The following is a 27393-nucleotide window of genomic DNA, read 5'->3' as shown; positions in this document are numbered from 1 at the left end:
CCGCGCCGGCTCCCCTGGGCCTCGGGCCGCGCCTCAGGCCGCGGGCTCCGCTCCCGGCCCGGCCTCGGCCGCCGACGTCCGGGCGCCGCGCGCTGCGCTGCGAGGGAGGGGCGGCGCCGGGGGGGTCTCGCGCGCCGCGCTGGCTCCGTCCCGCGCTCTCAAGATGGCGGCGGCGGCCCCCTGGTTTTCTTTTTTTTTTTTTTTTTTCTCCCTCGCCCGCTCGCGTCCTTCCGGGGCGCCTCGCGCGGCACGCAACGTGACGCACGCGAAGAGGGTGGAGAAAGAGAGCGAGAGCCCGAAGTTCAGCGGCGGCGGCGGGGTGACGTCACGACGTAGGGCTCTTCCCCCGCCCCCTTTCCTCTCCTTCCGACCAATCGGGAGGGAGGAGCTGGGGTTAGATTGGCGAACAGGGCGGAGAGGCGGGGCGCGTCAGGAGCAGCCAATGAGAGCAAAGAGGGTGGTTGCCCGGGGAGGGATGGTGGCGTAGGAGGGACATATCCCTTCAAAGGCGGAAGCAAGAAAATGGGGGAGGGGCTCCGAGCTAGGGGTCGCCTGGGTTCTCTCCCCAGCGCTGGCAGAGGGGGGAGTGGGGTCTAGTGGTTAGAGCGGGGAGCGGGCTGGGAGCCAGGACTCCTGGGTTCTCTCCCTGGCTCTGGGAGGGGAGTGGGGTCTAGTGGTTGGGGGGGGGGGCTGGGAGCCAGGACTCCTGGGTTCTCTCCCCGGCGCTGGCAGAGGGGGGAGTGGGGTCTAGTGGTTAGAGCGGGGAGCGGGCTGGGAGCCAGGACTCCTGGGTTCTCTCCCTGGCTCTGGGAGGGGAGTGGGGTCTAGTGGTTAGAGCGGGGGGGTGGGGGCTGGGAGCCAGGACTCCTGGGTTCTCTCCCTGGGTCTGGAGGAGGAGAGTGGGCTCTAGTGGTGAGGGCAGTATGGGCTGGGAGCCAGGACTCCTGGGTTCTCTCCCTGGCTCTGGGAGGGAGGTGGGAGCCAGGACTCCTCCGTGTGATGGTGGCTGACCTGGTGCCAGCCTTTCCCAAAGCTTTGGGCCTCAGCTGAGCACTGCCACATTCATTGCTGGAAACGTCCCACTCCCCGGGGTGTCGGGAGGGCTCAGCGGGGTGCTAGGCTTATAACACCGTGTTTAGACTTGATGCAAGTTGCTGCCAGCGTTAATCTCACTTTGAATTTCTTTCTCCAAGTTTTTGCTTCCTGGCTGTAATAAAAGGTTTGCTCTGGATCCACGGCGCTGCCTGCTGCAGGGATCGGCCCCTGCCCATCACCAAGGCTGGCGAAACACAGACATCACAACACAAAAACGTTGCTAATTGCCCCGTGAAGAGGCGACCTGCAAATCTGCTCGTCCCAGCCGCTTGAAATTCTGGAAGGAAATAAAAACAGCTGCCGGGAACATTTTTCTCTGGCCAGGTCTATGCTACAGACTGATACCAGTATAACTTCATCACTCGGGGGGTGGGGGGAAATCCACACCCCGGAGCAACGCAGTTACACCCACCTAACCCTCGGTGTAGACAGCGCTATGGGGCCAGAGCGAGTGGCCTCCCTGATGGGGCTCACGGAGAGAGCCAGGCGGGCTGGAGGCTCAGAGGTGCAGCCCCAGGAGGTGGTGGGGCCCGAGGGCCTAACCCCAGAGAATGAGGATGACCCTCGGGGGAAGGGGCTCTCACACAGAAGGGGGTTCTCCCAGGGGCTGTACAGAGCCGAGAGAGAACGGGGCCTGGGAGTCTGTGACAGGGGTCTAGTGCTGAGAGCACGGAGGGGTGGCCAGGACTCCTGGGTTCTATCCCCTGCTCTGAGAGGGGAGCAGGGTCTAGTGGTGACAGTGGGGGAGGCTGGGAGCCAGGACTCCTGGGTTCTATCTCCAGCTCTGGGAGGGAAAGAGGTGGAAGCTAGGGCTTCTGCGTCTGACAGTGGCCAACCAGATGCCAGCTTTCCCCCTCCTCCCCCTCCCGCCATGGGCTATGGAGTGTTAACAGTGGGGACCAGCCTCCCCGTGCTCCCACCCCAAGGGCGGCCCCCACTAGGGGGCAGAGGGGCATTCAGGTTCTGGGGCCCCTTTGGCCTCGGTTGTGGAGCCCCGTTTGTGTCAGTCATGACATGGATTGGCCTGACAGGGGACAGCGGCTGAACTCATTTCACCTGGGGCCAGATCGGAGCCAGCGCCCCATGGAGGGGAAAGGCCCCGTGCCCCATTCCCTGCCCCCCTGAGCCAGCCAGTCCCCACCCTGGGGCCAGATCAGGGTTGGCGCCCCCTAGAGGAGAGGCAAATCAAAGCGCACACGCAGCTCCCTTTAAAATAAAATTTCCCTTTTATTTCTCGTTCCTCTGGATCGAAGGCTTGTTAGTGGCTGAGGCTCTAATTGGGACGGCAGGTGGGGTCCCCCCCCAGCTCACGCCAGTCACCTCTCCTCTGCCTACAGGTCTCTGTTCTACAACCCGGGGGCCGGGGGCTGGCCCCCTACAGCGGGGGGGTTAGACGTTAATTGGGGCTGGCCAGGTTCACTTGTCTGTCTGTCTGGCCACTGGTCTCTCTGTCTTCCCCCTTGCTCTCTCGTTCCCCCATTTTTTGATGGGCTCCTTTTCATTTGTTCTTTTTCATTCCTTCATTCCTTTACTCTTTTTTTCCCCACCCCATCTTTCGTCTATCTTTCCCCCGTTCTTTCGCTCTGTTTTTTCACACTTCATTCCTTCCCTCTGTCTCTTTCACGCTCTCGTGCAGTTCAGGCAAGCTTTGAGTTCTTTTCTTTTTCTCTCATTTGTTCTTCTCCCACTCATTCATCCGTTCACTCTCTCGTTCCTCCTTTTGCTCCTTCTTTCTGGCCTTTCATTCTTTCCCCCCTCCTTCTTTCACCGTTTTTTTGCTTTTTTTCACTTTTTTCCTTCCTTCTTTCCCTCTTCTTTTCTCCACGCATTCCTTCTCCTATTCTTTCAACTCTTTTTGCTCATTCATTCATTCATTCATTCATTCATTCATTCATCTCTTTAATTTCTCCATTCTTTCCCCTTTCACTTCATTCTTCCCTGCCATCCATTCACTCTACTCTTTCACTTCTTCTTTCCTTCCCTTTCACTCTCACACTCTCTCCTTCCTCCATTCACCTGTTCTGCCCTCTCAGGCTCATTCTTTCACTCCTCCATTCATTCTTTCGCTTTCCTCCTGTTTTCTCCCCCCAGGGATTCTTATGGGGGAACCCTCTTCCTTCAGCCCCTCCCCCTTCTCAGGGGCACAGATTCCTGGCATCAAACCCAGATAGACCGAGGGACAGGTCAGCAGGAGGTAGCCATGGTGGGGGTGGAGGGGTGGGGGCGCAGCCCTGGTCTGTCTCCTTCCCCCCCTGTTTGGTTCTGTCAGGCCCAGCAGCACCTGGGGGGAGGGGAGAGGGCAGCCGGTCCATGTGTTAGTCAGGGGTGGGGGCTGTGGGTCGGATTCTAGGTCAGGAAGTCCATTCAGTATCGGGGGCCTGGTTCCTCTTGGCTGGCGCCGACGTAAGATGCCTGCATGCTGGGTGAGTACTGGGGGGGAGGGGGAGAGAGAGAGATGGGGGTGAGAGATGAGAGAGAGATGGGGGTGTGGGGGATAGACTGGAGGGGACGATGTGACTTTCTGTCTGTCAAAGCAGCCTCCTGGAGCCCCAGCATTCACCCCTGGGATGGGATTATGATGTCTGGTACAAAGCAGGCCTTGTGAGGCATCATTTGAACGCATGTCCTGTTGGCTTGTGTGTGCTCCCATTGTGTGGGAAGTTTTGCTGTCTGTATGCTACTGATAATCCCCGAGGTGGGGAGGCTCGGGACACCATCCCTGCCCAGCCTGGCCAATAGCCATTGATGGACTGATCCTCCAGGAACTTATCTAGTTCTTTTTTGAACTACCCGACCAATGGGGGCTGCCTCACCGGCAAGAATCTTTCTAGCAGCTGGAAGAAAGTATAAAAAAAGGGACAGTGACATCCTCACTTGGCCTCTCTCCTCCCCCATCTCCACACCCAGGAAACTGTCCAGAAGACAAAGACTTTGAGCTAGGGAGACTGGTCCCAGGCTGGAAGGGAACCTGGCCTGTGTAGTGAGGAGCAGTGAGCTGCTTGTTAGCGGGAGAGGTTGTTTGGTTCAAATCTTGCTCAGACGGTTAAATTGAGACGCCATTTCTAGTTTTATTTCTTAGGTAAGCGACTCTGTTCTCTGAGCCTGCTACCAAGACTCACTGACACTCTGTCTTGCTGGAGTTAATAAACCTGTTTGATGTTTTACCCAAACCAGTGTGGATCCACTCCCCTTTTGCCGGAATGGTAAACTAATGAATCAGCTTGCACCGTCCGAGGGAGTCCCCGAGCAGTGGAAGACGGTGTATTTCTGGGGTGCCAGGCTGGGGCGACTGGCTGGGGTCCCTCTCTGAGAGGTTCAGGGAGCTGTCATGCCATGTTGCTGGGGTGTGGGGACCTGCCCATGCTGCTGGCTGAGTGATCACAGCGCCTGCAGAGGGTTCGCAGCTTGTCACTGGGGTGACACTGTGTGAGACAGCCCAGGCCAGTGCGTTAAGGGGGCACAGCGGCCCCACAGTGCCAGGTTGTCCTCTGGGGGATACCTCCCGCCGCCCCGGGAGTGGGGGCACAGGCTGGGGAGGGGAGAGACTTACCGAGGGGGGTGGGGAGTGCCGGTCCAGGAGGGGCACGCTATCATATCGAGGACTGCCACTGAACAAACCGCTTTGATTCCTGCCGAGGAGAGCGAGATAGGCGCTAGCCGGGAGGGCTGGGGGTGGGGGTGGGGAGAATCCTGCCCCCCCTCCGAGAGCCAGGTCCCCGAACTGGGGGTGTGTGTGACATCACTCTACCCCCAGCTTCCTCCTCCCCCCCAAATCTCTGCAGGGCCGTGCCATGGGCTCGGTCGTCGAACCCAGGGCTGCCCACTGGTGATTGGGGATGGGGCAGGGGGGCAGACAGAAACAGCTGGATGTCTTGGTTTAACTGGGGCCAGCAATCTATTTAAGAGAGGCCAGCCGGGATACCAGGCTAGAGGAGCCCATCGTTCAGTCACAGGGCAGCAGCCGGGATACTGGGCTAGATGGGCCCATGGCTCTGAACCAGGGCAGCAGCCGGGATACCGGGCTAGATGGGCCCATGGCTCTGTCGCAGGGCAGCAGCTGGGATACCGGGCTAGAGGGGCCCACGGATCTGAACCAGGGCAGCAGCCGGGATACCAGGCTAGATGGGCCCATGAGTCTGATCTGGTCTGAACAGTCCTAGAGGCCCATCCCCCACTAGCTGGTATTGTTATAAGTAACCCTTCGAGCTCTGGGCAGAGTGAATCCAGAAACAACCGGACAGTGTGTGTGGGAGGGTGGGTGGGGGCGGAGGAGGGGGAGGCGGTTGCCATGTGCCCCCCAGTGGTGGCTCGGGGGGATAGCTTTAATTGCAGAAAGGGACAGAGATTGGCTTGAGGGGCCCATAGGGGAGGGCAGAGCCCACTGATGGTTGGGGAGGGTCCCCTGGACTGCCTTCCCCCATCCAGCAAGGCAGGACAGGGGGTAATATGGAGGGGGCACCCATCAGCACCTGGCCCAGCTTAGCACTGGGGCACCTGACCCCTACGTCCCAGGCAGGCTGGGGTCTGGCGAATGCCGGCGCAGCCGAGACGGAGCTGTTGCAGGGGCAGGGGAAGCCGGGGCGGGGGGGGGGAGAGGACGGACGGACGGATGGATGAGAAGAGCGACAGGGGAATGAGGGAGAGAGGGAACGGAGGGAGGGGTAGCTGGGGGTGGATGGCTGGATGGTCAAAGGGACGGATGGAGGGACGGGGGTGTAACGGGGTCGGACGGGTGGGTGGACAAACAAATGGAGAGACGGGTGCAAGGGGGAAGGAGAACCACAGTGGGGCCAGCCGGCCGGTGAGGTGGGACAGACAGACACGGGGTGGGGAGCGAGGGACGGACGCCCAGCGCCCGCTGGCCCCCAGCCCAGCCCCCGGCTGCGGTCCGTGGGGGGGGGGGGGAGGGGATGGGGGCTACTCACATGTACTGTGAGACGGGGGCGTTGGAAATGGGTGGGGCCGAGAGGCGCAGGCTGGAGCGGGGCAGGGGGCTACGTGCCTGAGGGGTGAAGGGGTCGTCGTCCTCTGTGTCCTCATATGCCGCGTCCCTGCCGGCCGGAGAGGGGGGGTTGGCGGGGGGCTGCTTGGCGATGCCCCCCCCCACATGACATGTCCCCCTGCCAGTCCCCCCCAGATACCTGCCCACCGCCGTGACTGCTCCCGCCCCCTGGCCAGATGCCCCGCCCCTGCCAGAACCACACCCCCCGCCTCCCCCTTCCCCCCGGCAACCTGCTGCCCTGCCACAACAGGCCCCGCCCCCCACTGCTAGCAGTCCCGCCCATCCCAGATGCCCCGCCCACTCCCTCCACTCTGAGAAGCTCCACCCACCTGTCCCAACCATCCCCACCCCAGATGCCCCACCCCCACTGTGAGTGGCCCCACCCACCACAAGCAGAACCGCCCTCCCACCCTAGATGTCCCACCCCCTATACCCAGCTGCGCCCCACCCCCTGCTGCCCACTCGGCTCCACCCCCTCAGAAGCCCCGCCCCCTGCACCTGGCCCTGCCCACCTGCTCTGGAACCTCTCCCAGGCGCGGGGCAGGCTGCAGACGGCTGTGGTGAAGGCGAGGGCTGAGAGGAGGGAGAAGAGCAGCAGGAAGAGCAGCCCCTCCATGCCGTCATAACAGAGCCCCTTGAGTGCGTCCACGTAGTCCTGGCGGAGAGACGGCGTCACTGGCCCGCTGGGGGGCGGAGCCTGGGAGCTACCATAACCCCAGGGGGCGGAGCCTGGGGGGAGCTACCATAATCCCAGGGGGCAGAGCCTGGGGGGAGCTACCATAGCCCGGGGGTCGGAGCCTGGGGGGAGCTGCCACAGCTCAGGGGGGCGGAGCCTGGGGCCTACCACAGCTCAGGGGGGCGGAGCCTGGGAGCTACCATAACCCCAGGGGCGGAGCCTGGGGGGAGCTACCATAGCCCGGGGGCGGAGCCTGGGGGGAGCTACCATAGCCCGGGGGGCGGAGCCTGGGGGCTACCACAGCTCAGGGAGGCGGAGCCTGGGGAGCTCCCATGGCTGTGGGGGGGCTACCATAGCCGGGGAGGGGGGAATGCTGCCAGAGCGGGGCCCGGCAGCAGGACACCCCCGGGGGGACAGGAGCCGATACCTTGTGAAGTCCCCGGCAGTTGAGCAGCGCGACCAGCTGGTGGAAGTTGCTTTCCGTGGTGTTCAGGGTGCCCTGCACAGACACCAGGTTCCTCTGGGGGAGGGAGAGAGAGGGATGGAACCCAGGCGTCCGGGCTCCCCGCCCGTCCCCCCACCCCCTTGGCTTTACTCCCTAGCCTGCACTGACCTCTGCCGCGGGGAACTGTGGGATAGCTTCTCTCTCCAGGCCGTGCAGCTGGGAGTGGATGCTGGACAGCGCCCGCTGCGACATGGTCAGCCTCTGGGGGGGTGAGAGCGGGATTGGGGGGCGCAGACGGGAGCGGGGGGGGTGCGGCTCCCTCCCCCCCGCCCCGGCTCCGGCCCCGGCCCCGGCCCAAGGAGCTGCTGGTCAGCAACAAACCGGCTGCACGACCATGTCTGGCGCCCTCTAGTGGTGGGTTCAGGTAGAGGCCCCCCTTAGCCCCTCCCCCAGCCCCGCCAGTGCCCCTCACTCCCGACCCACAGCCCCCTGCTAGCCTAGCCCTGGGCTCCCCCCCAGCCCTGCCAGTGCCCCTCACTCCCAACTCACAGCCCCCTGCTAGCCCGGCCCTGGGCTCCCCCCAGCCCTGCCGGTGCCCCTCACTCCCCACCCGCAGCCCCCTGCCACCCCGGCCCTGGGGCTCCCCCCACACACTCAGCCCCCAGAATCCAGAACCCAGGCCTCCCTACTGGTGGTGCTGGTGTGCCCCTCCCCCACCCGGCCCAGTCTGAGCCCCAGCCAGCTCGGTTCACGGGTGAGTCGTTGGGGTCTCACCTGTTGGAAGGGGTTCGGGACGTCCAGCCTGCAGGCGAGATAGTACTGGAGGATTTCTGCTGGGGGTGGGGAGAAGGAAGGGGTTAATAATGGGCCCCTCTAGTCTGGTCTCCCCTCCCCCGCCCCCATCAGCCCCATGGGCCCATCTAGCCCGGCCTCCTGCCTCTAGTGCCTACCTGGGTTAAGGTCTGTCTTGGCCTGGGTCAGGTTCAGGACGAAGCCGTCTGGGTCAGAGCAGAAATCGCTGAGTCCCTGCGGGGGGGCGGGGGAGAGATGGGGGAGTAATCAGCTAAGAATCAGGTCTGGGCCCAGGGGCCCAGGGCCGGGCTAGCAGGGGGCTGCGGGTGGGGAGTGAGGGGCTCCAGCAGGGCTGGGGGGGACAGGGCTGGGCTAGCTGGGGGCTGTGGGTCGGGAGTGAGGGGCTCGGGCAAGGCTGGGGGGAGCCCAGGGTCGGGCTAGCAGGGGGTTGCGGGTCAGGAGTGAGGGGCTCGGGCAGGGCTGGAGGGAGCCCAGGGCCAGGCTAGCAGGGGGCTGTGGGTCGGGAGTGAGGGGCACCGGCAGGGCTGGGGGGAGCCCAGGGCTGGGCTAGCAGGGGGCTGCGGGTCGGGAGCAAGGGGCTCGGGCAGGGCTGGGGGGAGCCGAGGGTGGGACTAGCAGGGGGCTGTGGGTCGGGAGTGAGGGGCACCGGCAGGGCTGGAGGGAGCCCAGGGTGGGACTAGCAGGGGGCTGCGAGTCAGGAGTGAGGGGCACCGGCAGGGCTGGGGGGAGCCCAGGGTGGGACTAGCAGGGGGCTGCGAGTCAGGAGTGAGGGGCACCGGCAGGGCTGGGGGGAGCCCAGGGCTGGGCTAGCAGGGGGCTGCGAGTCAGGAGTGAGGGGCACCGGCAGGGCTGGGGGGAGCCCAGGGCTGGGCTAGCAGGGGGCTGTGGGTCAGGAGTGAGGGGCACCGGCAGGGCTGGGGGGAGCCCAGGGTGGGACTAGCAGGGGGCTGCGAGTCAGGAGTGAGGGGCACCGGCAGGACTGGGGGGAGCCCAGGGCTGGGCTAGCAGGGGGCTGCGGGTCGGGAGCGAGGGGCTCGGGCAGGGCTGGGGGGAGCCGAGGGTGGGACTAGCAGGGGGCTGCGGGTCGGGAGTGAGGGGCACCGGCAGGGCTGGGGCGGGGGTGGGGGGGCAGCCTGGGTTCTCTAAGGTGAGATAATTTAATTGCCCTGGTTATCTTTAATGGGGTGCGGGGGAGGATTAACCCTTTCATGGCATACCCCTCCTGAGGTAATATTCAGAGTAACTGCCGGTGCCCCTCACTCCTGACCCGCAGCCCCAGGAGGCACTGAGCTCCTGGTGTGGCGAGAACGGGGCTGAGACCCACAACCGCCCCCCGCCAGCCCTTCACTCACCACAGCTGCTGCCATCTCCAGCCCCAGGGAGCCCCAGCTCAGGATGAGAACGAAGAAACTCATCACAGTCATTCTGGGGGGAGGGGGGAGGGGAGACACTGGAGTCAGGAGCTGGGAAAGGCCCAACTCAGCCCCTCCCCCAGCCTGTGGGGCAGGGAGAAACAGCCTCTCACCCCTGCCCCCTCCCAGAGCCAGGGAGAGAACCCAGGCGTCCTGGCTCCCAGCCCCCACCCCCGCTCTAACCACTGCACCCCATTCCCCTCTCATCACCAGGCAGGGGGGCTGTGAGGCATGATGGGGGGGGAGGTGGGACAATGGGGGTTGTGGAGGGATGGGGGGGTTGGGGGAGGGGGCTGTGGGGATGGTGAAGGGAAGATGGGGGACAATGGGGGGCAGGGCAGGAGGGGAGATGTGGGGGGAGGGGGCTGGTAAATAGAATATGGGGGCTGTGAGGGGGGGATCGGGTCCCAGTGACTGCAGCTGCCCCCCGCCCCCCCCCCAGGTCTCCCCCGACTCACACGACCAGCAGCCACTTGATCTGCTTCGCCAGCCCCAGCAGGGTGAAGAGGCCAATGGCCAGGTCCAGCAGCAGCAGCAGGATATAGGCCAGCCACCTGGGGGGCGAGGGGGAGCCCAGGGGTGAGCCCAGCCCCCCCGCCCCCTCCATCCCACGCTCCCTGCCAGCCACCTGGGGGGGAGCCCAGGGGTGAGCCCAGCCCCGCTGCCTCCCCCGCCCCCCGCCAGCCACCTGGGGGGGGAGGGGGAGCCCAGGGGTGAGCCCAGCCCCCCCGCCCCCTCCATCCCACGCTCCCTGCCAGCCACCTGGGGGGGGGCCCAGGAGTGAGCCCAGCCCCCCTGCCTCCCCCGCCCCCCGCCAGCCACCTGGGGGGGGAGGGGGAGCCCAGGGGTGAGCCCAGCCCCCCCGCCCCCTCCATCCCACGCTCCCTGCCAGCCACCTGGGGGGGGGGCCCAGGGGTGAGCCCAGCCCCCCTGCCTCCCCCGCCCCCCGCCAGCCACCTGGGGGGGGAGGGGGAGCCCAGGGGTGAGCCCAGCCCCCCCGCCCCCTCCATCCCACGCTCCCTGCCAGCCACCTGGGGGGGGGCCCAGGGGTGAGCCCAGCCCCCCTGCCTCCCCCGCCCCCCGCCAGCCACCTGGGGGGCAGGGGGGAGCCCAGGGGGGAGCCCAGCCCCCCCTCCCCCTCCGTCCCCTGCCCCCCGCCAGCCACCTGGAGGGGGGAGGCAGCTCTCAGGACCCCCCCCGTTCCCTCCCATCTCCCCCGCCCCCGGATCTCACCGGTAGTCCTCCAGGTAGGCCAGGCCGTGGGCCAGCTGGCTGGGGCTGCCCCCCAGGGCCCCCCAGAAGGGGAGACCCGCCAGGATCTGGGCCACGGCCTCGGCCTGGCGCCGCGTGTTGCGCACGACGGCCACGAACTCGGTGCGGGGGGCCAGCGCCTCCTCCAGCCGCGTCAGGTCCCCCCCCCACGGCCCCCGACAGCAGCCCCAGCGTCTGGCGCACCTGGGGGGGGAAGGGGCCCGGGTCAGGCGCCCGGAACATGCGTGTGTCACCGTCACGCCTCCCCTCCACGTGGCTTGTCACAGTCACGCCTCCCCCCACAGGCGTGTGCTGTGTCACGCCTCCCCCCCCCCACGCGTGTGTCCTGGTCAAGCCTCCCCCACACGTGGGCCACCGTCCTGCCTCCCCCCACATGCATGTGCCACACGTCCCCCCACGCATGTCACCGTCCTGCCTCCCCCCACACGTGTGTGTTGTGGTCACGCCTCCCCCCACACGTGTGTGTTGTGGTCACGCCTCCCCCCACTCGTGGGCCACCATCAACGCCTGCCCTCACACGCATGTTCCACCGCCATGCCTCCCCACACGCGTGTGCGAGGTGTCACCCCTCCCACACACGCCTGCGTGTTGCCATGTGCCCCCTCACACACTTCCCCTGCCCGTGTGTGCAGGGTCCCTGCGCGGCACAGGGTGGGGGAGTCGCTCCCTGGGCAGCTGGCGGGGGCGGGGGGGAGTGGGGCTCTGGGCGCTTTGGGGGGCTGTGGGGAGTGGCGGGGGGCAGGCGGCACGGGGGCCTCACCAGTGTGTCCGCGCCTTGCAGCGGGTGGTTGGTGCTGGGGGGTGCAGCGGGAGGTAGGAGGGCGGTGGGGGGCACAGGGGGGGGCCTGGGGGGCACGGGGGGGGCTCACCAGCACGTCGGCGCTCTGCAGCGTCAGGTTGGCATTAGGGGCTGGGGGCGCAGCGGGAGGTAGGAGGGCAGTGGGGGGCATGGGGGGCGTATGGGGGGCACAGGGGGCGTACAGGCAGCCTGGGGGGCACGGGGAGGCTCACCAGCGCGTCGGCGCTCTGCAGCTTCAGGTTGGCATTAGGGGCTGGGGGCGCAGGGGGAGGTAGGAGGGCAGTGCGGGGCACAGGGGGCGTATGGGGGGCATGGGGGGTGTACGGGGGACCTGGGGGGGCACAGGGGGCGTACAGGCAGCCTGGGGGGCACGGGGGGGCTCACCAGCGCGTCGGCGCTCTGCAGCGTCAGGTTGGCATTAGGGGCTGGGGGCACGGGGGGAGGTAGGAGGGCAGTGGGGGGCGCAGGGGGAGGTAGGAGGGCAGTGGGGGGCACAGGGGGGGCCTGGGGGGGCACGGGGGGGCTCACCAGCGCGTCGGCGCTCTGCAGCGTCAGGTTGGCATTAGGGGCTGGGGGCACGGGGGGAGGTAGGAGGGCAGTGGGGGGCGCAGGGGGAGGTAGGAGGGCAGTGGGGGGCACAGGGGGGGCCTGGGGGGGCACGGGGGGGCTCACCAGCGCGTCGGCGCTCTGCAGCGTCAGGTTGGCATTAGGGGCTGGGGGCGCAGGGGGAGGTAGGAGGGCAGTGGGGGGCACAGGGGGGGCCTGGGGGGGCACGGGGGGGCTCACCAGCGCGTCGGCGCTCTGCAGCGTCAGGTTGGCATTAGGGGCTGGGGGCGCAGGGGGAGGTAGGAGGGCAGTGGGGGGCGCAGGGGGAGGTAGGAGGGCAGTGGGGGGCACAGGGGGGGCCTGGGGGGGCACGGGGGGGCTCACCAGCGCGTCGGCGCTCTGCAGCGTCAGGTTGGCATTAGGGGCTGGGGGCGCAGGGGGAGGTAGGAGGGCAGTGGGGGGCGCAGGGGGAGGTAGGAGGGCAGTGGGGGGCACAGGGGGGGCCTGGGGGGGCACGGGGGGGCTCACCAGCGCGTCGGCGCTCTGCAGCGTCAGGTTGGCATTAGGGGCTGGGGGCACGGGGGGAGGTAGGAGGGCAGTGGGGGGCGCAGGGGGAGGTAGGAGGGCAGTGGGGGGCACAGGGGGGGCCTGGGGGGGCACGGGGGGGCTCACCAGCGCGTCAGCGCTCTGCAGCGTCAGGTTGGCATTAGGGGCTGGGGGCGCAGGGGGAGGTAGGAGGGCAGTGGGGGGCGCAGGGGGAGGTAGGAGGGCAGTGGGGGCGCAGGGGGAGGTAGGAGGGCAGTGGGGGGCGCAGGGGGAGGTAGGAGGGCAGTGGGGGGCACAGGGGGGGCCTGGGGGGGCACGGGGGGGGCTCACCAGCGCGTCGGCGCTCTGCAGCGTCAGGTTGGCGTCCAGCAGCGCGGCCGTGACCTGCCCGACCCCGTCGTTGGTCTCGCTGTTCCCGTAGAAGCCCAGGCCGATCCCTGCACTGGGGAGGGGGGCACAAGGGGGGTCAGCACCGGTGGGGGGATGAGTCCCACCCCCCCAGCTCAGCCCCATCCCACTGGCGGTCCAGCCCCCCGCCCCGGGCACCCCCCAGGCCTGGAGGCAGGGGGACGGGCATGGGGCAGAGTTCAGCTGGGGAGAGGAGGCGGGGGGGGGACGGGGGGGGGCAATGGCCGGGATGACGGATGAAGACCCATAAGCTTCTTAGCACAGAGGGGAGGGGGGCAGCGGGGAGGGGGGGAGCTGGGCCCTGCCAGCCTGGGATCCCGCCCCCACATCACACCCACAGGCCCATCCAGCTGTCACTGGCCCCACCCCCAGGAGGCAGCAGGCTCCTGACAGCCAGATCCGCCCCCCCCAGCAGTCAGAATGGGGGTGGGGTAATTACAGCCCTGCAGATAATGAGCGGGGCGCCCTGCCGGAGACACCCCACGAGTTCTGGGGCAGCAGCCAGTGATCAGCCCCCCACGGACTCTCCTGGACCCCTCCCTACCCCACCCCCCCATAACTCCCAACTCCCCATCCCTCCCCCTCGTACCTCCCATACCCCCCGGACCCCTCCATCCCCCCCATACCTCCCAACCCCACCCCCCTTTGTTCCCATCCCCCCCCATAACTCCCAACTCCCCCTCCCTCCCCCTCGTACCTCCCATACCCCCTGGACCCCTCCATCCCCCCCATACCTCCCAACCCCACCCCCCTTTGTTCCCATCCCCCCCATAACTCCCAACTCCCCCTCCCTCCCCCTCGTACCTCCCATACCCCCTGGACCCCTCCATCCCCCCATACCTCCCAACCCCACCCCCCTTTGTTCCCATCCCCCCATACCTCCCAACCCCACCCCATACAGCCCAGACCCCCTCCATCTCCCCATACCTCCCAACCCCACCCCCATACACCCCCCAGACCCCTCCATCCCCCCATCCCCCCATACCTCCCAACCCCACCCCCCTCCGTCCCCATCCCCCCCATACCTCCCAACTCCACCTCCCTCCCCCTCATCTCCCTCGTACCTCCCATCCCCCCAGACCCCTCCATCCCCCCATACCTCCCAACCCCACCCCCCTTTGTTCCCATCCCCCCATACCTCCCAACCCCACCCCATACAGCCCAGACCCCTCCATCTCCCCATACCTCCCAACCCACCCCCATACACCCCCCAGACCCCTCCATCCCCTCATCCCCCCATACCTCCAACCCCACCCCCCTCCGTCCCCATCCCCCCCATACCTCCCAACTCCACCTCCCTCCCCCTCATCTCCCTCGTACCTCCCATCCCCCCAGACCCCTCCATCCCCCCATACCTCCCAACCCCACCCCCTCTGTACCCATCCCCCTCATACCTCCCAACCTCACCTCCCTCCCTCTTATCCCCCTCGTACTTCCCATACCCCCTCATGCCCCCCATTCCCTTCCATCCCCCCCATTCACCCCCAGACCCTGCCATCCTCTCCCCCTCGTACCCCCTCATCTCGCCCGACCACTCCGTCCCCCATCCCCCTCCAACCCCTGCTGGACCTTTCCATCACCCTCCCCCTTGTACCTTCCCCCCATGCCTCCCATCTCCCCCCATACTCCCCCCAATTCCATTTGTCTGTGACTGAGGCTGGCTGGCTCCCAAAATCCTGCTGCCATGGCAACCGCCCCCTCCATAGCCCCATTGTCACGCTAATGAGGCCCCTTCCTTGCAGGGCAGGAGCCATGGGGGGGGGGGGCGGGGGGGCGGAGCCAGTTTCTTTCCCCATCACCGAGCCAAGCTGGGTGGGAGAGGGGCAGGGAGAGAACCCAGGCGTCCTGGCTCCCAGCCCCTCTACTTCTAACCACTAGACCCCACTCCCCTCGGCGTAGCAATGGGACCAGGGTGCTCTGAGGTTTGGTCCCTCCCTGTCTGCGGCCCGGCTGCTCAGGAGCCGGCCTGGGTCTGAGCCCAGGGGAGTTGGGCTCCCACCCCCCAGCCAGCCCCTGGCACACAGAGGGGCCCATTGTCCGCTCTCTGAATGGCCTGGGGCTGGGCTCTCAATGGGGCCCTTCTCCCCCCAGCCTGGCTCCTTCTCAGGGGGCTGCCAGCGACCCCCAGGGAGGGGGGTATGGGGCTGGGATGGGGGAGGAGAGACTCAATAACCCAGCCTGGAGAATGGAGAGTCTGGTGAAATTCCCCACAGTGAGAGGGGAGTGGGGGCTAGTGGTCAGAGCGGGGGGGGGGGGGCTGGGAGCCAGGACTCCAGGGTTCTCTCCCCGGCTCTGGGAGGGGAGTGGGGTCTAGTGGTTAGAGCGGGGAGGGGGCTGGGAGCCAGGACTCCTGGGTTCCATCCCCAGCTCTGGTGCGGGAGGGGGACTGACTGTGTTTTTGTCCCATGAACTTGGCCTTCTGCCTTGGCGCCCGGAGCTGGGAAGTTTTGTTTTTCTCCCTGTGTGGCAGTGAAGGGGCGGGGATTGGCAAGAATGGGGGGGCCGGGGGGACCATGCGGGGGCACGGCCATGGCAGAACAAAGAGACAAAGGAGCCGGGGGACCCAGGCCGGGGCCAGGGCCAGGGGGAGAAAAGGGACCCGGCTTCCTATAGCGCCAGGAAACAAGCAGCTCTTTATGGTAGCTGGGGGTCAGGCGGGGAGGGGGGGCACTGACAGCCAGTGCCAGACAAAGCCAGGACAATGGGGAGTCTGATGGACCCAGGGAGGCTGCGGGGCGGGGAGGACAGATACCAACCCCAGCAGCCTCCTTAGCAAAGGCTTAGAGAATGGGGGGCGGGGAGTGGGGCTCGGGGCCTGTCCCCTCTAGGGGGCGCTGGCTCCCACCTGGCCCCAGGGCAGGGACTGGCTGGTTCAGGGGGGCAGGGAATGGGGCCCGGGGCCTGTCCCCTCTAGGGGGCGCCGGCTCCCACCTGAACCCAGGGCAGGGACTGGCTGGCTCAGGGGGGCAGGGAATGGGGCTCGGGATCTGTCCCCTATAGGGGGCGCCGGCTCCCACCTGCCCCCAGGGCAGGGACTGGCTGGTTCAGGGGGGCAGGGAATGGGGCCCGGGGCCTGTCCCCCTCTAGGGTGCGCTGGCTCCCATCCCATGCTGGAACCATTCCTGAAGCGAGTTTGTTGTGGGCCTCAGCCGACATTGCCCAGTCCCCCCCACCTTCTCACACAGGTTGGGGGGGGGCTCTGACCCCCCCAGCCCCATCCGTGTCCCCCCCCTTCCCCGGGTCCCCACCAGCAGATGACAATGGCGGCCACGCAGCTCCAGGTGACGCAGCAAACCCTCTGCGGCTTGGGCTCGTCCTCGTCCTCCGGGTCGCAGCAGCAGAACCGGATCAGGTGGACGCAGATCAGCCCCAGGCTGATCGCCAGGCAGAGCCCGGCCACGCTGGCCAGGAGCAGCAGGGCCTGCGGGACGGACAGACAGACGCAGATCAACCCACAGACAGTGGTTAGAGCGCGGGGGGTGGGGGGGCCTGGGAGCCAGGACTCCTGGGTTCTCTCACCGGCTCTGGGAGGGGTGCGGGGTCCAGTGGTTAGAGCCTGGAGGCTGGGAGCCAGGACTCCTGGGTTCTCTCCCCGGCTCTGGGAGGGGTGCGGGGTCCAGTGGTTAGAGCAGGGGGGCTGGGAGCCAGGAGTCCTGGGTTCTCTCCCCGGCTCTGGGAGGGGCACGGGGTCCAGTGGTTAGAGCGGGGGGGCTGGGAGCTTGGACTCCTGGGTTCTCTCCCCAGCTCTGGGAGGGGTGCGGGGTCCAGTGGTTAGAGCAGGGGGGCTGGGAGCCAGGACTCCTGGGTTCTCTCCCCGGCTCTGGGAGGGGTGCGGGGTCTAGTGGTTAGAGCAGGGGGGGCTGGGAGCCAGGACTCCTGGGTTCTCGCCTATATTTCTAGGAGAAAGTGCTCGGCCCTGTGGTGATCCCTGCCCCCCAGGGCCCAAAGGGGGCAGATGAGGGCATGTCCAGGGCGCCCGGCCCTGTGGCTATCCTCCCAGCCAGCCCCAATCTCCCGCCCCGACCCCCCCAAGCAAACACAAGCCTGGCCCAGCAGATTACAGCTGCTCTCAGTTTGCTCCAGGCTTAGATGGTGAAACCGCCCCCAGTGAAACTGCGTGGGCCAGGCCCCCACCCCACAGCAGCTGGCAGCATGCGGGGGAGGGGGCGGGGGGGCGCCGTGGGCGGGGGGCGGGGGGAGCTGAGAGACATTTCACAGCCTGCTTCTGCTGGAGAGCGGCCAGGGCTTGCCAGTCAGAGAAATACAGCTCGTCTGTCTGTCTGTCTGTCTGTCTGTCTGTCCCTCGCTCCCCACGCACCCTCCATCCACCCACCCATCCATCCCCTATACCTGTCCGTCCAGTGACGGGCGTGTGGGGACGGACACGGAGGGTATCGGGGGCGGGGGGGGGGCGTGATGGATGGACAGACAGACAGAGGAGCATGCATGGGGATGCAGAGACAACCCAGTGCCATTTACTTTGGCCCGGCAGGTGGCGGGGGCAGGTGGGGGCCCGTGGGGCTGTGGCCCGTTTCCAGCCGGCGGCAGGGGTGGTGGGCAGGCAGAGGCCCATGGGGCTATGTGTGGGGATGGAGGGAGGGATGGGGGGCTGTGGGGGGGATGAAGGGGTGCATGGGGACGGAGGGATGGGGAGGGATGGAGGGGTGTGTGGGGGGATGGAGGGAGGGATGAGGGGCGCATGGGGACAGAGGGAGGGGTGTGTGGGGACGAAGGGGCACGTTGGGGGGACAGATGGGCAGGGATAGAGGGATGGGGATGGGGGGTGGGGAGGCATGGAGGGATGGGGACGGAGGGGGAGCATGGCAGGACGGATGGGCAGGGATAGAGGGAGGGAGGGATGGGAGGTTGTGTGTGCGGAGGGATGGGGGGCTGTGTGTGGGGATGGAGAGAGGGACAGGGAGGGGTGGGGGGCTGTGTGTGGGGAGGGAGAGGTGCGGGAGGAGGGATGGGGGGCTGTGTGTGGGGATGGAGGGAGGGGTGCGTGGGGACGGAGGGGCACGTGGGGTGGATGGATGGGCAGGGATAGAGTGACGGGGATGGGTGTGTGTGGGGAGGGAGAGAGGGACAGGGAGGGGTGGGGGGCTGTGTGTGGGGAGGGAGAGGTGCGGGAGGAGGGATGGGGGGCTGTGTGTGGGGATGGAGGGAGGGGTGCGTGGGGACGGAGGGGCACGTGGGGTGGATGGATGGGCAGGGATAGAGTGACGGGGATGGGTGTGTGTGGGGAGGGAGAGAGGGACAGGGAGGGGTGGGGGGCTGTGTGTGGGGAGGGAGAGGTGCGGGAGGAGGGATGGGGGGCTGTGTGTGGGGATGGAGGGAGGGGTGCGTGGGGACGGAGGGGCACGTGGGGTGGATGGATGGGCAGGGATAGAGTGACGGGGATGGGTGTGTGTGGGGAGGGAGAGAGGGACAGGGAGGGGTGGGGGGCTGTGTGTGGGGAGGGAGAGGTGCGGGAGGAGGGATGGGGGGCTGTGTGTGGGGATGGAGGGAGGGGTGCGTGGGGACGGAGGGGCACGTGGGGTGGATGGATGGGCAGGGATAGAGTGACGGGGATGGGTGTGTGTGGGGAGGGAGAGAGGGACAGGGAGGGGTGGGGGGCTGTGTGTGGGGAGGGAGAGGTGCGGGAGGAGGGATGGGGGGCTGTGTGTGGGGATGGAGGGAGGGGTGCGTGGGGACGGAGGGGCACGTGGGGTGGATGGATGGGCAGGGATAGAGTGACGGGGATGGGTGTGTGTGGGGAGGGAGAGAGGGACAGGGAGGGGTGGGGGGCTGTGTGTGGGGAGGGAGAGGTGCGGGAGGAGGGATGGGGGCTGTGTGTGGGGATGGGGGGCTGTGTGTGGGGATGGAGGGAGGGATAGGGGCTGTGTGTGGGGACGGAGGGCCGCGTGGGGACAGGAGGGGCGCCTGGGGGGGACGGATGGCTGAGCGGCTGCCCCGTGCCTGGCTCTGCCGCGCGGGGGGCCCCCGGTGACCTACATAGCAGCGAATCCAGAGCTCGGCTCCTGGTTCTGCCTGCCAAGGGAATGACCAGGAAATCTGGCTCCCTGGGCGTGGGGGGAGGGAAGGAGGGATGGAGGGGAGTGCGGGGAGGGTGGGATGGATGGAGGTGAGTGGATGGATGGATGGAGGGGTGTGGGGGCAGGGAGGGATAGATGCAGGGGAGTGGATGGATGGATGGATGGATGGATGAGTGTGGGGGGATGGATGGATGGATCGAGGAGTGTGGAGGGAGGGAGGGATGGAGGAGTGTGGGGGGAGGGAAGGAGGGATGGAGGGTGTGGGGGGAGGGAGGGATAGATTCAGGGGAGTGGATGGATGGATGGAGGAGTTTGGGGGAGGGAAGGAGGGATGGAGGGGTGTGGGGGGAGGGAGGGATGGAGGAGTGTGGGGGAGGGAGGGATGGATGGAGGGGAATGTGGAGAGGGAGGGATAGATGCAGGGGAGGGAAGGAGGGATGGAGGGGTGTGGGGGGAGGGAGGGATGGAGGAGTGTGGGGGGAGGGAGGGATGGATGGAGGGGAATGTGGAGAGGGAGGGATAGATGCAGGGGAGGGAAGGAGGGATGGAGGGGTGTGGGGGGCGGGAGGGATGGATGGAGGAGTGTGGGGGCAGGGAGGGATAGATGCAGGGGAGTGGATGGATGGATGGATGGATGGAGGAGTGTGGGGGGAGGGAGGGATGGATGGAGGAGTGTGGGGGGAGGGAAGGAGGGATGGAGGGTGTGGGGGGAGGGAGGGATAGATGCAGGGGAGTGGATGGATGGATGGAGGAGTTTGGGGGAGGGAAGGAGGGATGGAGGGGTGTGGGGGGAGGGAGGGATGGATGGAGGGGAGTGTGGAGAGGGAGGGATAGATGCAGGGGAGGGAAAGAGGGATGGAGGAGTGTGGGGGGAGGGAGGGATGGATAGACAGGATTAAAGCTCATAAACAAGCTGCCCCCCCGTTACGCAGACTACTCCTGACCCACGTTAATTCCCAGCTAATTTGCATTTTGTTTAAAAAAAAGAAGCAGTACTTTTGATATTTGCATCTCGTAATCCCCAGGGCAGGAGTGCAGGTGGAGGCCAGATTTGGCCTTAATCTGCCCAGAGATCGATCCCCAGCTGGTGTCAATAGTCCGAGGCAATAGGGCCAGACCCCCAGCTGGGCAGGAGAGGAGGGGTGTCAATCGGCCCTCGCTCCATCGGCGGCAATGGGGCCAAACCCCCAGTTGGGGGGCTTGGGAGGAGGTCGATCGGCCATCGAGAGATAGACTCCGCCACTCCCTTTGGTGGCTTGTCCCAACGAGGCTCTTTGACTCAGCTGAGTTACTCCCCCCTCGCTGTTCAAACCTGGTGCCTTCTTCCCAGTCTGACGGTGTCTGGCTTCCAGCCCTTGCGTCCTCTGCCTGCCACCACCAGTTCAAAGAGCAGCTGATACGCCCCCCGCACCCTCCCCCCCCCGGGAAGGTCCTCCTACGTCCTACGTCCTAGTCAAGTTGCCTCTTGATCTTTTGGATCAGCTACTTTTATTTTTTGAATTCACACTTTGTTACTTCTGTTTGAGTCTGTCCACGGACGCCCTAAACGCGATATAAAGGCAGTGAGTTGGGGCAGTGCCTCCGACGGTCTGACTCTCAACGCAGCCAACGCAGACTTTCAGAGAGGCCACGTCTATGGGCAATGTTGCACCCACGGGAATGCCGTTTGCTGTAGATCTGGGGTACACCGTCAGTGTCGGAATCAAACTACCTCGGTCTTTCCCTACCAGAGGGAGGTCTCAGAACTTCCTGGTCGCCGATGTGTAAGAACCTGCACCCACGTAGCTTCCATCCTAATCTTGTAGCGAAGATCTTGGCTTAAGCCGGAAGTCTGAGGTTTAATAGCCCATTGGTAGATCTCAAAGCACCTGACAAAGGAGGTCAGTGTAATTATCCCCATTAACTGAGGCAGTGACCTGACCAAAGTCCCCGAGCAAAACAAGGTCTCTTTAGTCCCAGTCTGGGACTCTCCATTAGGCTACGCTGCTTGATACCCGTACAGTTTATTCCCTTTCCCAGACAGGAATAGCTATAGCAGTATAAGCAACCCGTATTCCTGCAGCCCCTCCAAGGGAAAGGATGGCTTAGCTAGACCAGAAGAGTTATAGTGGGACCATGATTGTGTGTAGACAAGTCTTTGAAGATGGGTCTTAAGGAGCGCTGAGAAGGCGTTTCGACTCAGTTGAGTTAATTCGCTTGCACTAACGTGACGGAAGAAAAGATCCAGTAGATCAGACTCTAAGGACTAGAGACTCTACCTCATCCTTAGAGGAGACTCTTGCGATGGTTCATTATCCGCACTGGTAAAAAGTTTGCATCGTAGATATTTCTCCTCTGGATTGTTCTCACTTTAGCTTTTCTGGGATGCCATGTCTAATTCTGGCAAGAACCAGGAACCCAAACTGGATCAGTTGCTGGGATGATCCGGAGACTGGACAGTTGATTTTACGAGAAGAAACTCAAAGATTTTGGCATGTTTAGCTTACAATGGAGGCTGGGAGGGGATCCGATTGCTTTCAGGGGGGCAAACAGCAGGGAGGGAGAAGGTGTGTTGAAACCGAAGAACAGTGCCTGGCTCAAGAACAAATGGGCATGGATAAACTGAGGCTGGAAATTAGAAGAAAGTTTCTAACCATCTGGATCAGCCTAAGTGGTTTGAAGATGGAGCTATAGCAGAGGACTGCACTCTGTGCCCTTCCTGGATTTCTAGGCCGCGGAAAAGTGACCCCTTTTAGCTGGGCCCAGTCAAGTGAGTGCCTCGAGTCTACATGGAGATGCTATTCCAGAACCAGGTTGGATGTGCTGTCGCTATGTGGGGGTGGCTCCCTGTGTGAGGACACGTTTATACCACAATCAGAGGGGCCCATATTTTGGTTCAGCTTGGTCCAGTAGCCTGGCTGGTGACATCTTGCTCCTATGCTCAGGGTCTGACCGATCACCAGATTTGGGGGCATCATCCCCCGGCTTCCTCCACAGCCTTGGGGGGTGGATCACCTTCTGGGCTCACCTGGGCTCAACTCCCCTAATTCATCCTCTGCCCTTGTCAGGGCTGTCACGGGGCTCGCTCGCTGTTAGGGTGCCCCCTCCTGGCTGCTCTGGGAATTAGTTCCTTCTAGGTCCAATGCCCCCTTCCGTCGCTTGGTCGTGCACACCGCAGCCTCTCTCTCTCTGCGACTTGGAGTGCTCCCTCGTCGTGGCTTGGCCCTCCGTGCTCACGACGCGCTTTCCCCCTCTCAGGGTATCAAAGTCAAATGGGATGAACCATCCCACAGCCCAGCCTAAGCCCCTTACCCAGTGGCCGGCAGGGGAGCCTGGGCCCACCCTTCACTCCAGGATCCAGCTCGAAGACCCTCTTACCAGTGTCCAAGGTCTGCAGCATCCCAATCATGGGTCGCTCAGGTCACTTAATTCCCCTCAGCTGTGGGACTATCTGGGCAACTGGTCCTTTCTCAGACAGTGTGGGGCAGCCCCCCCATTCACAGGGGCATTTCCCACTGTGTCTGTTTGGGGCTGCAAAATGTGAGTCGACTGCAGGTAACGGCGCTCAAAACCGGGGTGAACGTGACGTGTGCTCAGATGAGGCGTGGGGATGTCCTTCTAGGACGTCCACCGCGCATCGGTTTATTTCGTACGCGCTCGTCCGGTCAATTTCTCCGCGTGTTATCCTAGAACTGTGGGGCCGGAAGAGACCTTAAGGGGTCATGACTCCATCTCCAAGGCAACTTAGATCAGCTCCGGCTGGCGTTTGTTCCACTTGTTCTTAAAACCCTCCAAGGACCAGCCCCGAGACGGGCTTTCAGGCCACTTTGGCTCAGGCCCCTCGCCCGGATGATTCCGAGGAAGGTCTAAGAACGCCACGGCTGCAAAGGCAAGAGAACCTGCGACCAAACAATTTTCATCCTAATCTCGTAGCGGCGAGCGCGGTGTAAGCCGGAGGTTGAATCACCTGTCCGGAATTTGGATCCTCGTTAACGACAGCTCTGGATATTCTTGGTGCCCATCTAGCTCTCCTTAACTTGCTAAGTTACTGGCCCCTACCCCACCCGGTGGCCAGGAGTTCCACAGGCCAACGACACCTTGCCTTGGATCACTTGTGAAGTCACCACCCTTTAATTTCACCGGACGCCCCGTGCTCATCTTCTCCAGGCCTTGGGGCATCTTCATGGCTCTTCCCTGCAGGAATCTCTCAGGCCTGGGTCACGCAGGGTTACCTGCAAATCTAGGTGTCTGGGAATCAGTCCAGATGGGGGACTCCATCCCCACTTTAATATGTAAAGCCAAAACAATGTGCTGCCCAGCACATGGAGCAAATTCACCACCTAGGAACACAGAGACCTTGTGCTCCTGGGTGCAGATGGTTCCTCGGTCTCCCCCAAGCCCCCTTGAGAGGAAGTGGCAGGTTCATGGACAGGGGAACTAGGGGGCGGCTCAAAAATACACAAGAAGCTTTCGGGGTGGGGTGGGGGTAAGACGTTAATGTAATTCTATATATAGCTAACGTCACCGTCTAAGTGGTTGAGTTTGAAATAGGGATGAAAAGACACATGGATGGAGGGATGTGGATGGAGGTAGAGGTGTGTGGAGATGGATGGCCAGATAGACAGAGGGATGGGATAGATGGAGGGATGGAGATGGAGGTAGAGGAGTGTGCGGATGAATGGCCAGACAGACAGAGGGGTGGGATGGAAGGAGGGATGGAGATGGAGGTAGACGAGTGTGGGGATGGATGGCCAGACAGACAGAGGGATGGGATGGATGGAGGGATGGAGATGGAGGTAGAGGAGTGTGGGGGTGGATGGCCAGACAGACAGAGGGATGGGATGGATGGAGGGATGGAGATGGAGGTAGAGGAGTGTGGGGGTGGATGGCCAGATAGACAGAGGGGTGGGATGGATGGAGGGATGGAGATGGAGGTAGAGGAATGTGGAGGTGGATGGCCAGACAGACAGAGGGGATGGGATGGAGATGGAGGTAGAGGAATGTGGGGGTGGATGGCCAGACAGACAGAGGGGTGGGATGGATGGAGGGATGGAGATGGAGGTAGACGAGTGTGGGGATGGATGGCCAGATAGACAGAGGGGATGGGATGGAGATGGAGGTAGAGGAATGTGGGGGTGGATGGCCAGACAGACAGAGGGGTGGGATGGATGGAGGGATGGAGATGGAGGTAGAGGAGTGTGGGGGTGGATGGCCAGACAGACAGAGGGATGGGATGGATGGAGGGATGGAGATGGAGGTAGACGAGTGTGGGGATGGATGGCCAGACAGACAGAGGGATGGGATGGATGGAGGGATGGAGATGGAGGTAGACGAGTGTGGGGATGGATGGCCAGACAGACAGAGGGATGGGATGGATGGAGGGATGGAGATGGAGGTAGAGGAGTATGGGGATGGATGGCCAGACAGAGGGGTGGGATGGATGGATGGATAGAGCTGAGTGAGTGGGAACAGATAGCTCTGGGGACAGACAGACAGACACCCCCCCACCGCCCACACTCCACTGTAGGGGGAGGAGCTGCCCCCATTGGAGGGGCCCTGGAAGGTTACCTCTGAAGTAGAGTATGACCCCCGCCCCCTACAGTCTCTCGCAGTACACATAACAGGGGGCTCCCAGCATAACAAGAGATTAAACCCCCACCCCGGACAATTACCTCCCCGGCCACCCGTGCTGGCCCCACTGCCAGGCCAGACCCAGGACACAGACATGTCCCCTCCACCCCTGCTTGCCTCCACTGTGCCCCCTTTCCGGCTCAGCACTCCCTCTGCCCCCGCCCCCCCCCCCGATCTGTCCCTGCATCGAGGCCTGGCTCACGAGTCTTCTTCCTCCCTCACGCTGCTGGTCTCTCTCCTCCTCTCTCTTTCTCTCCTTCGGGTCCCTCCATCGCTCCAGTCTGTCCGTCCCCATCCCACCCTCATTTTCTTCCTCCTTTGGTCCATCTCTTTCCTCTTTCTGTGTCCTGCCCTCCTCTCCCCCTCCATCCCTCCTGTCTCCTTCTATCCATCCCCCTTCCTTCAACACAAACTGCTCCATCCATCTCTCCTCCATCCCTCCATCCCTCCTGTCTCTTTCTATCCATCCCCTTCCTCGAACACACACACAGCTCCATCCATCTCTCCTCTTCATCCCTCCATTCCCCTTCCTTCAACACACACTGCTCCATCCATCTCTTCTCCATCCCTCCTCTCTCCTTCTGTCCATCCCCTTCCTCCAACACACATACTGCTCCATCCATCCTCCATCCCTCCTGTCTCCTTCTATCCATCCCTTCCTCCAACACACACACACTGCTCCATCCATCTCTCCTCCATCCCTCCTGTCTCCTTCTATCCATCCCCTTCCTCCAACACACACACACTGCTCCATCCATCCTCCATCTCTCCTGTCTCCTTCAGTCCACCCCCTTCCTCCAACAAACACACTGCTCCATCCATCTCTCCTCCATCCCTCCTGCCTCCTTCTGTCCATCCCCTTCCTCCAACACACACACAGCTCCATCTATCTCTCCTCTTCATCCCTCCATTCCCCTTCCTTCAACACACACTGCTCCATCCATCTCTTCTCCATCCCTCGTCTCTCCTTCTGTCCATCCCCTTCCTCCAACACACACACACTGCTCCATCCATCTCTCCTCCATCCCTCCTGTCTCCTTCTGTCCATCCCCTTCCTCCAACACACACACTGCTCCATCCATCTCTCCCCTTCATCCCTCCATCCCTCCTGCCTCCTTCTGTCCATCCCCTTCCTCCAACACACACACTGCTCCATCCATCTCTCCTCCATCCCTCCTGCCTCCTTCTGTCCATCCCCTTCCTCCAACACACACACTGCTCCATCCATCTGTCCTCCATCCCTCCTGTCTCCTTCTGTCCATCCCCTTCCTCCAACACACACACACTGCTCCATCCATCTCTCCTCCATCCCTCCTGCCTCCTTCTGTCCATCCCCTTCCTCCAACACACACACTGCTCCATCCATCTCTCCTCCATCCCTCCTGTCTCCTTCTGTCCATCCCCTTCCTCCAACACACACACTGCTCCATCCATCTCTCCTCCATCCCTTCTGTCTCCTTCTATCCATCCCCTTCCTCCAACACACACACTGCTCCATCCATCCTCCATCCCTCCTGTCTCCTTCTATCCATCCCTTCCTCCAACACACACACACTGCTCCATCCATTTCTCCCCTTCATCCCTCCTGTCTCCTTCTGTCCATCCCCTTCCTCCAACACACACACTGCTCCATCCATCTCTCCCCTTCATCCCTCCATCCCTCCTGTCTCCTTCTGTCCATCCCCTTCCTCCAACACTCACACTGCTCCATCCATCTCTCCTCCATCCCTCCTGCCTCCTTCTGTCCATCCCCTTCCTCCAACACTCACACTGCTCCATCCATCTCTCCCCTTCATCCCTCCATCCCTCCTGCCTCCTTCTGTCCATCCCCTTCCTCCAACACTCACACTGCTCCATCCATCTCTCCCCTTCATCCCTCCATCCCTCCTGCCTCCTTCTGTCCATCCCCTTCTGCCAACACACACACTGCTCCATCCATCTCTCCTCCATCCCTCCTGTCTCCTTCTGTCCATCCCCTTCCTCCAACACACACACTGCTTCATGCATCTCTCTCTTTCTCCCTCCCTTTTTCTTTCTCTCCATCTCTCCCCGCCTTTTTGCCTGTTTCTGTCCATCTCTTCCCCCCCACCCCCCCGCACCTCCGTCTTCCTGCCCCCCGTGGCCCCCTTACCTGCTGGTACTCCCTGTCCTGGGGGGCGAAGCTGCTCTCCACCGCCTCGAACTGGAAATTGGTGCGGGGCACCTGGTGGAGCAGGTAAACCCACCACGACGCCTGGTACTCCTGGGGGGACCCCATGGCACCCCGTGGGCGCGCGTGCGGGGGACCCTCTCGCCGGACGCCTGGGTCCCCTGGCTCACTGGCTGGCGCCGCCCATGGGGCTCGGGGGGGGTCGGGGTGGGCAGAGAGCTGGAGAGCGAGTGAGCGAGCGGAGATTTGGCGTGGGGGGGTGTGTGGGGGGTGGTATTTTGCAGGCGGGGAGAGTGGGAGCGGGGGGGGGCTATGGGGGAGGGGCAGCGCCACCTGGTGGTGACGCCGTGGAACTTCCTAGCTTTCCCTCCCTCTCCACCCCTGTCCCTAGGGGACCCCTTTAAATTAACCCTTCGCTCCCCAGCCCCTGGGGGGGGGGGGATACAGCGCCCCCTGGTGGTGACATGCTGGAACTACCCACATATTCCCCTCCACCCCTGTTCCTGGGGGACCCCTTTAAATTCACCTTTCGCGCCCCAGCCCCTGGGGGATACGGCGCCCCCTGGTGGTGGCATCCGGGAGCTT

General features: G+C 64.1%; 1 protein-coding gene across 1 annotated transcript; it reads right to left on the bottom strand.

Annotated features, from left to right (window-relative positions):
* Window positions 1-4685: 4685 nt before the first annotated feature.
* On the bottom strand, window positions 4686-26916 carry TTYH1 (tweety family member 1). The gene is given in 14 exon segments (XM_077840360.1): window positions 4686-4724; window positions 6098-6146; window positions 6610-6752; window positions 7201-7293; window positions 7387-7479; window positions 7993-8048; window positions 8169-8244; window positions 9384-9456; window positions 9902-9997; window positions 10677-10861; window positions 10863-10898; window positions 12937-13048; window positions 16263-16435; window positions 26791-26916. Coding segments are annotated over 14 exon segments (1350 nt in total).
* Between the last annotated feature and the right edge of the window lie 477 nt (window positions 26917-27393).

This window comes from Eretmochelys imbricata, chromosome 23, assembly GCF_965152235.1.
Source record: "Eretmochelys imbricata isolate rEreImb1 chromosome 23, rEreImb1.hap1, whole genome shotgun sequence".
NCBI classification, from domain to species: Eukaryota; Metazoa; Chordata; order Testudines; family Cheloniidae; genus Eretmochelys; species Eretmochelys imbricata.
Note: the sequence above shows the minus strand (reverse complement) of the source record. Positions and strands in the feature narration are given on the sequence as shown.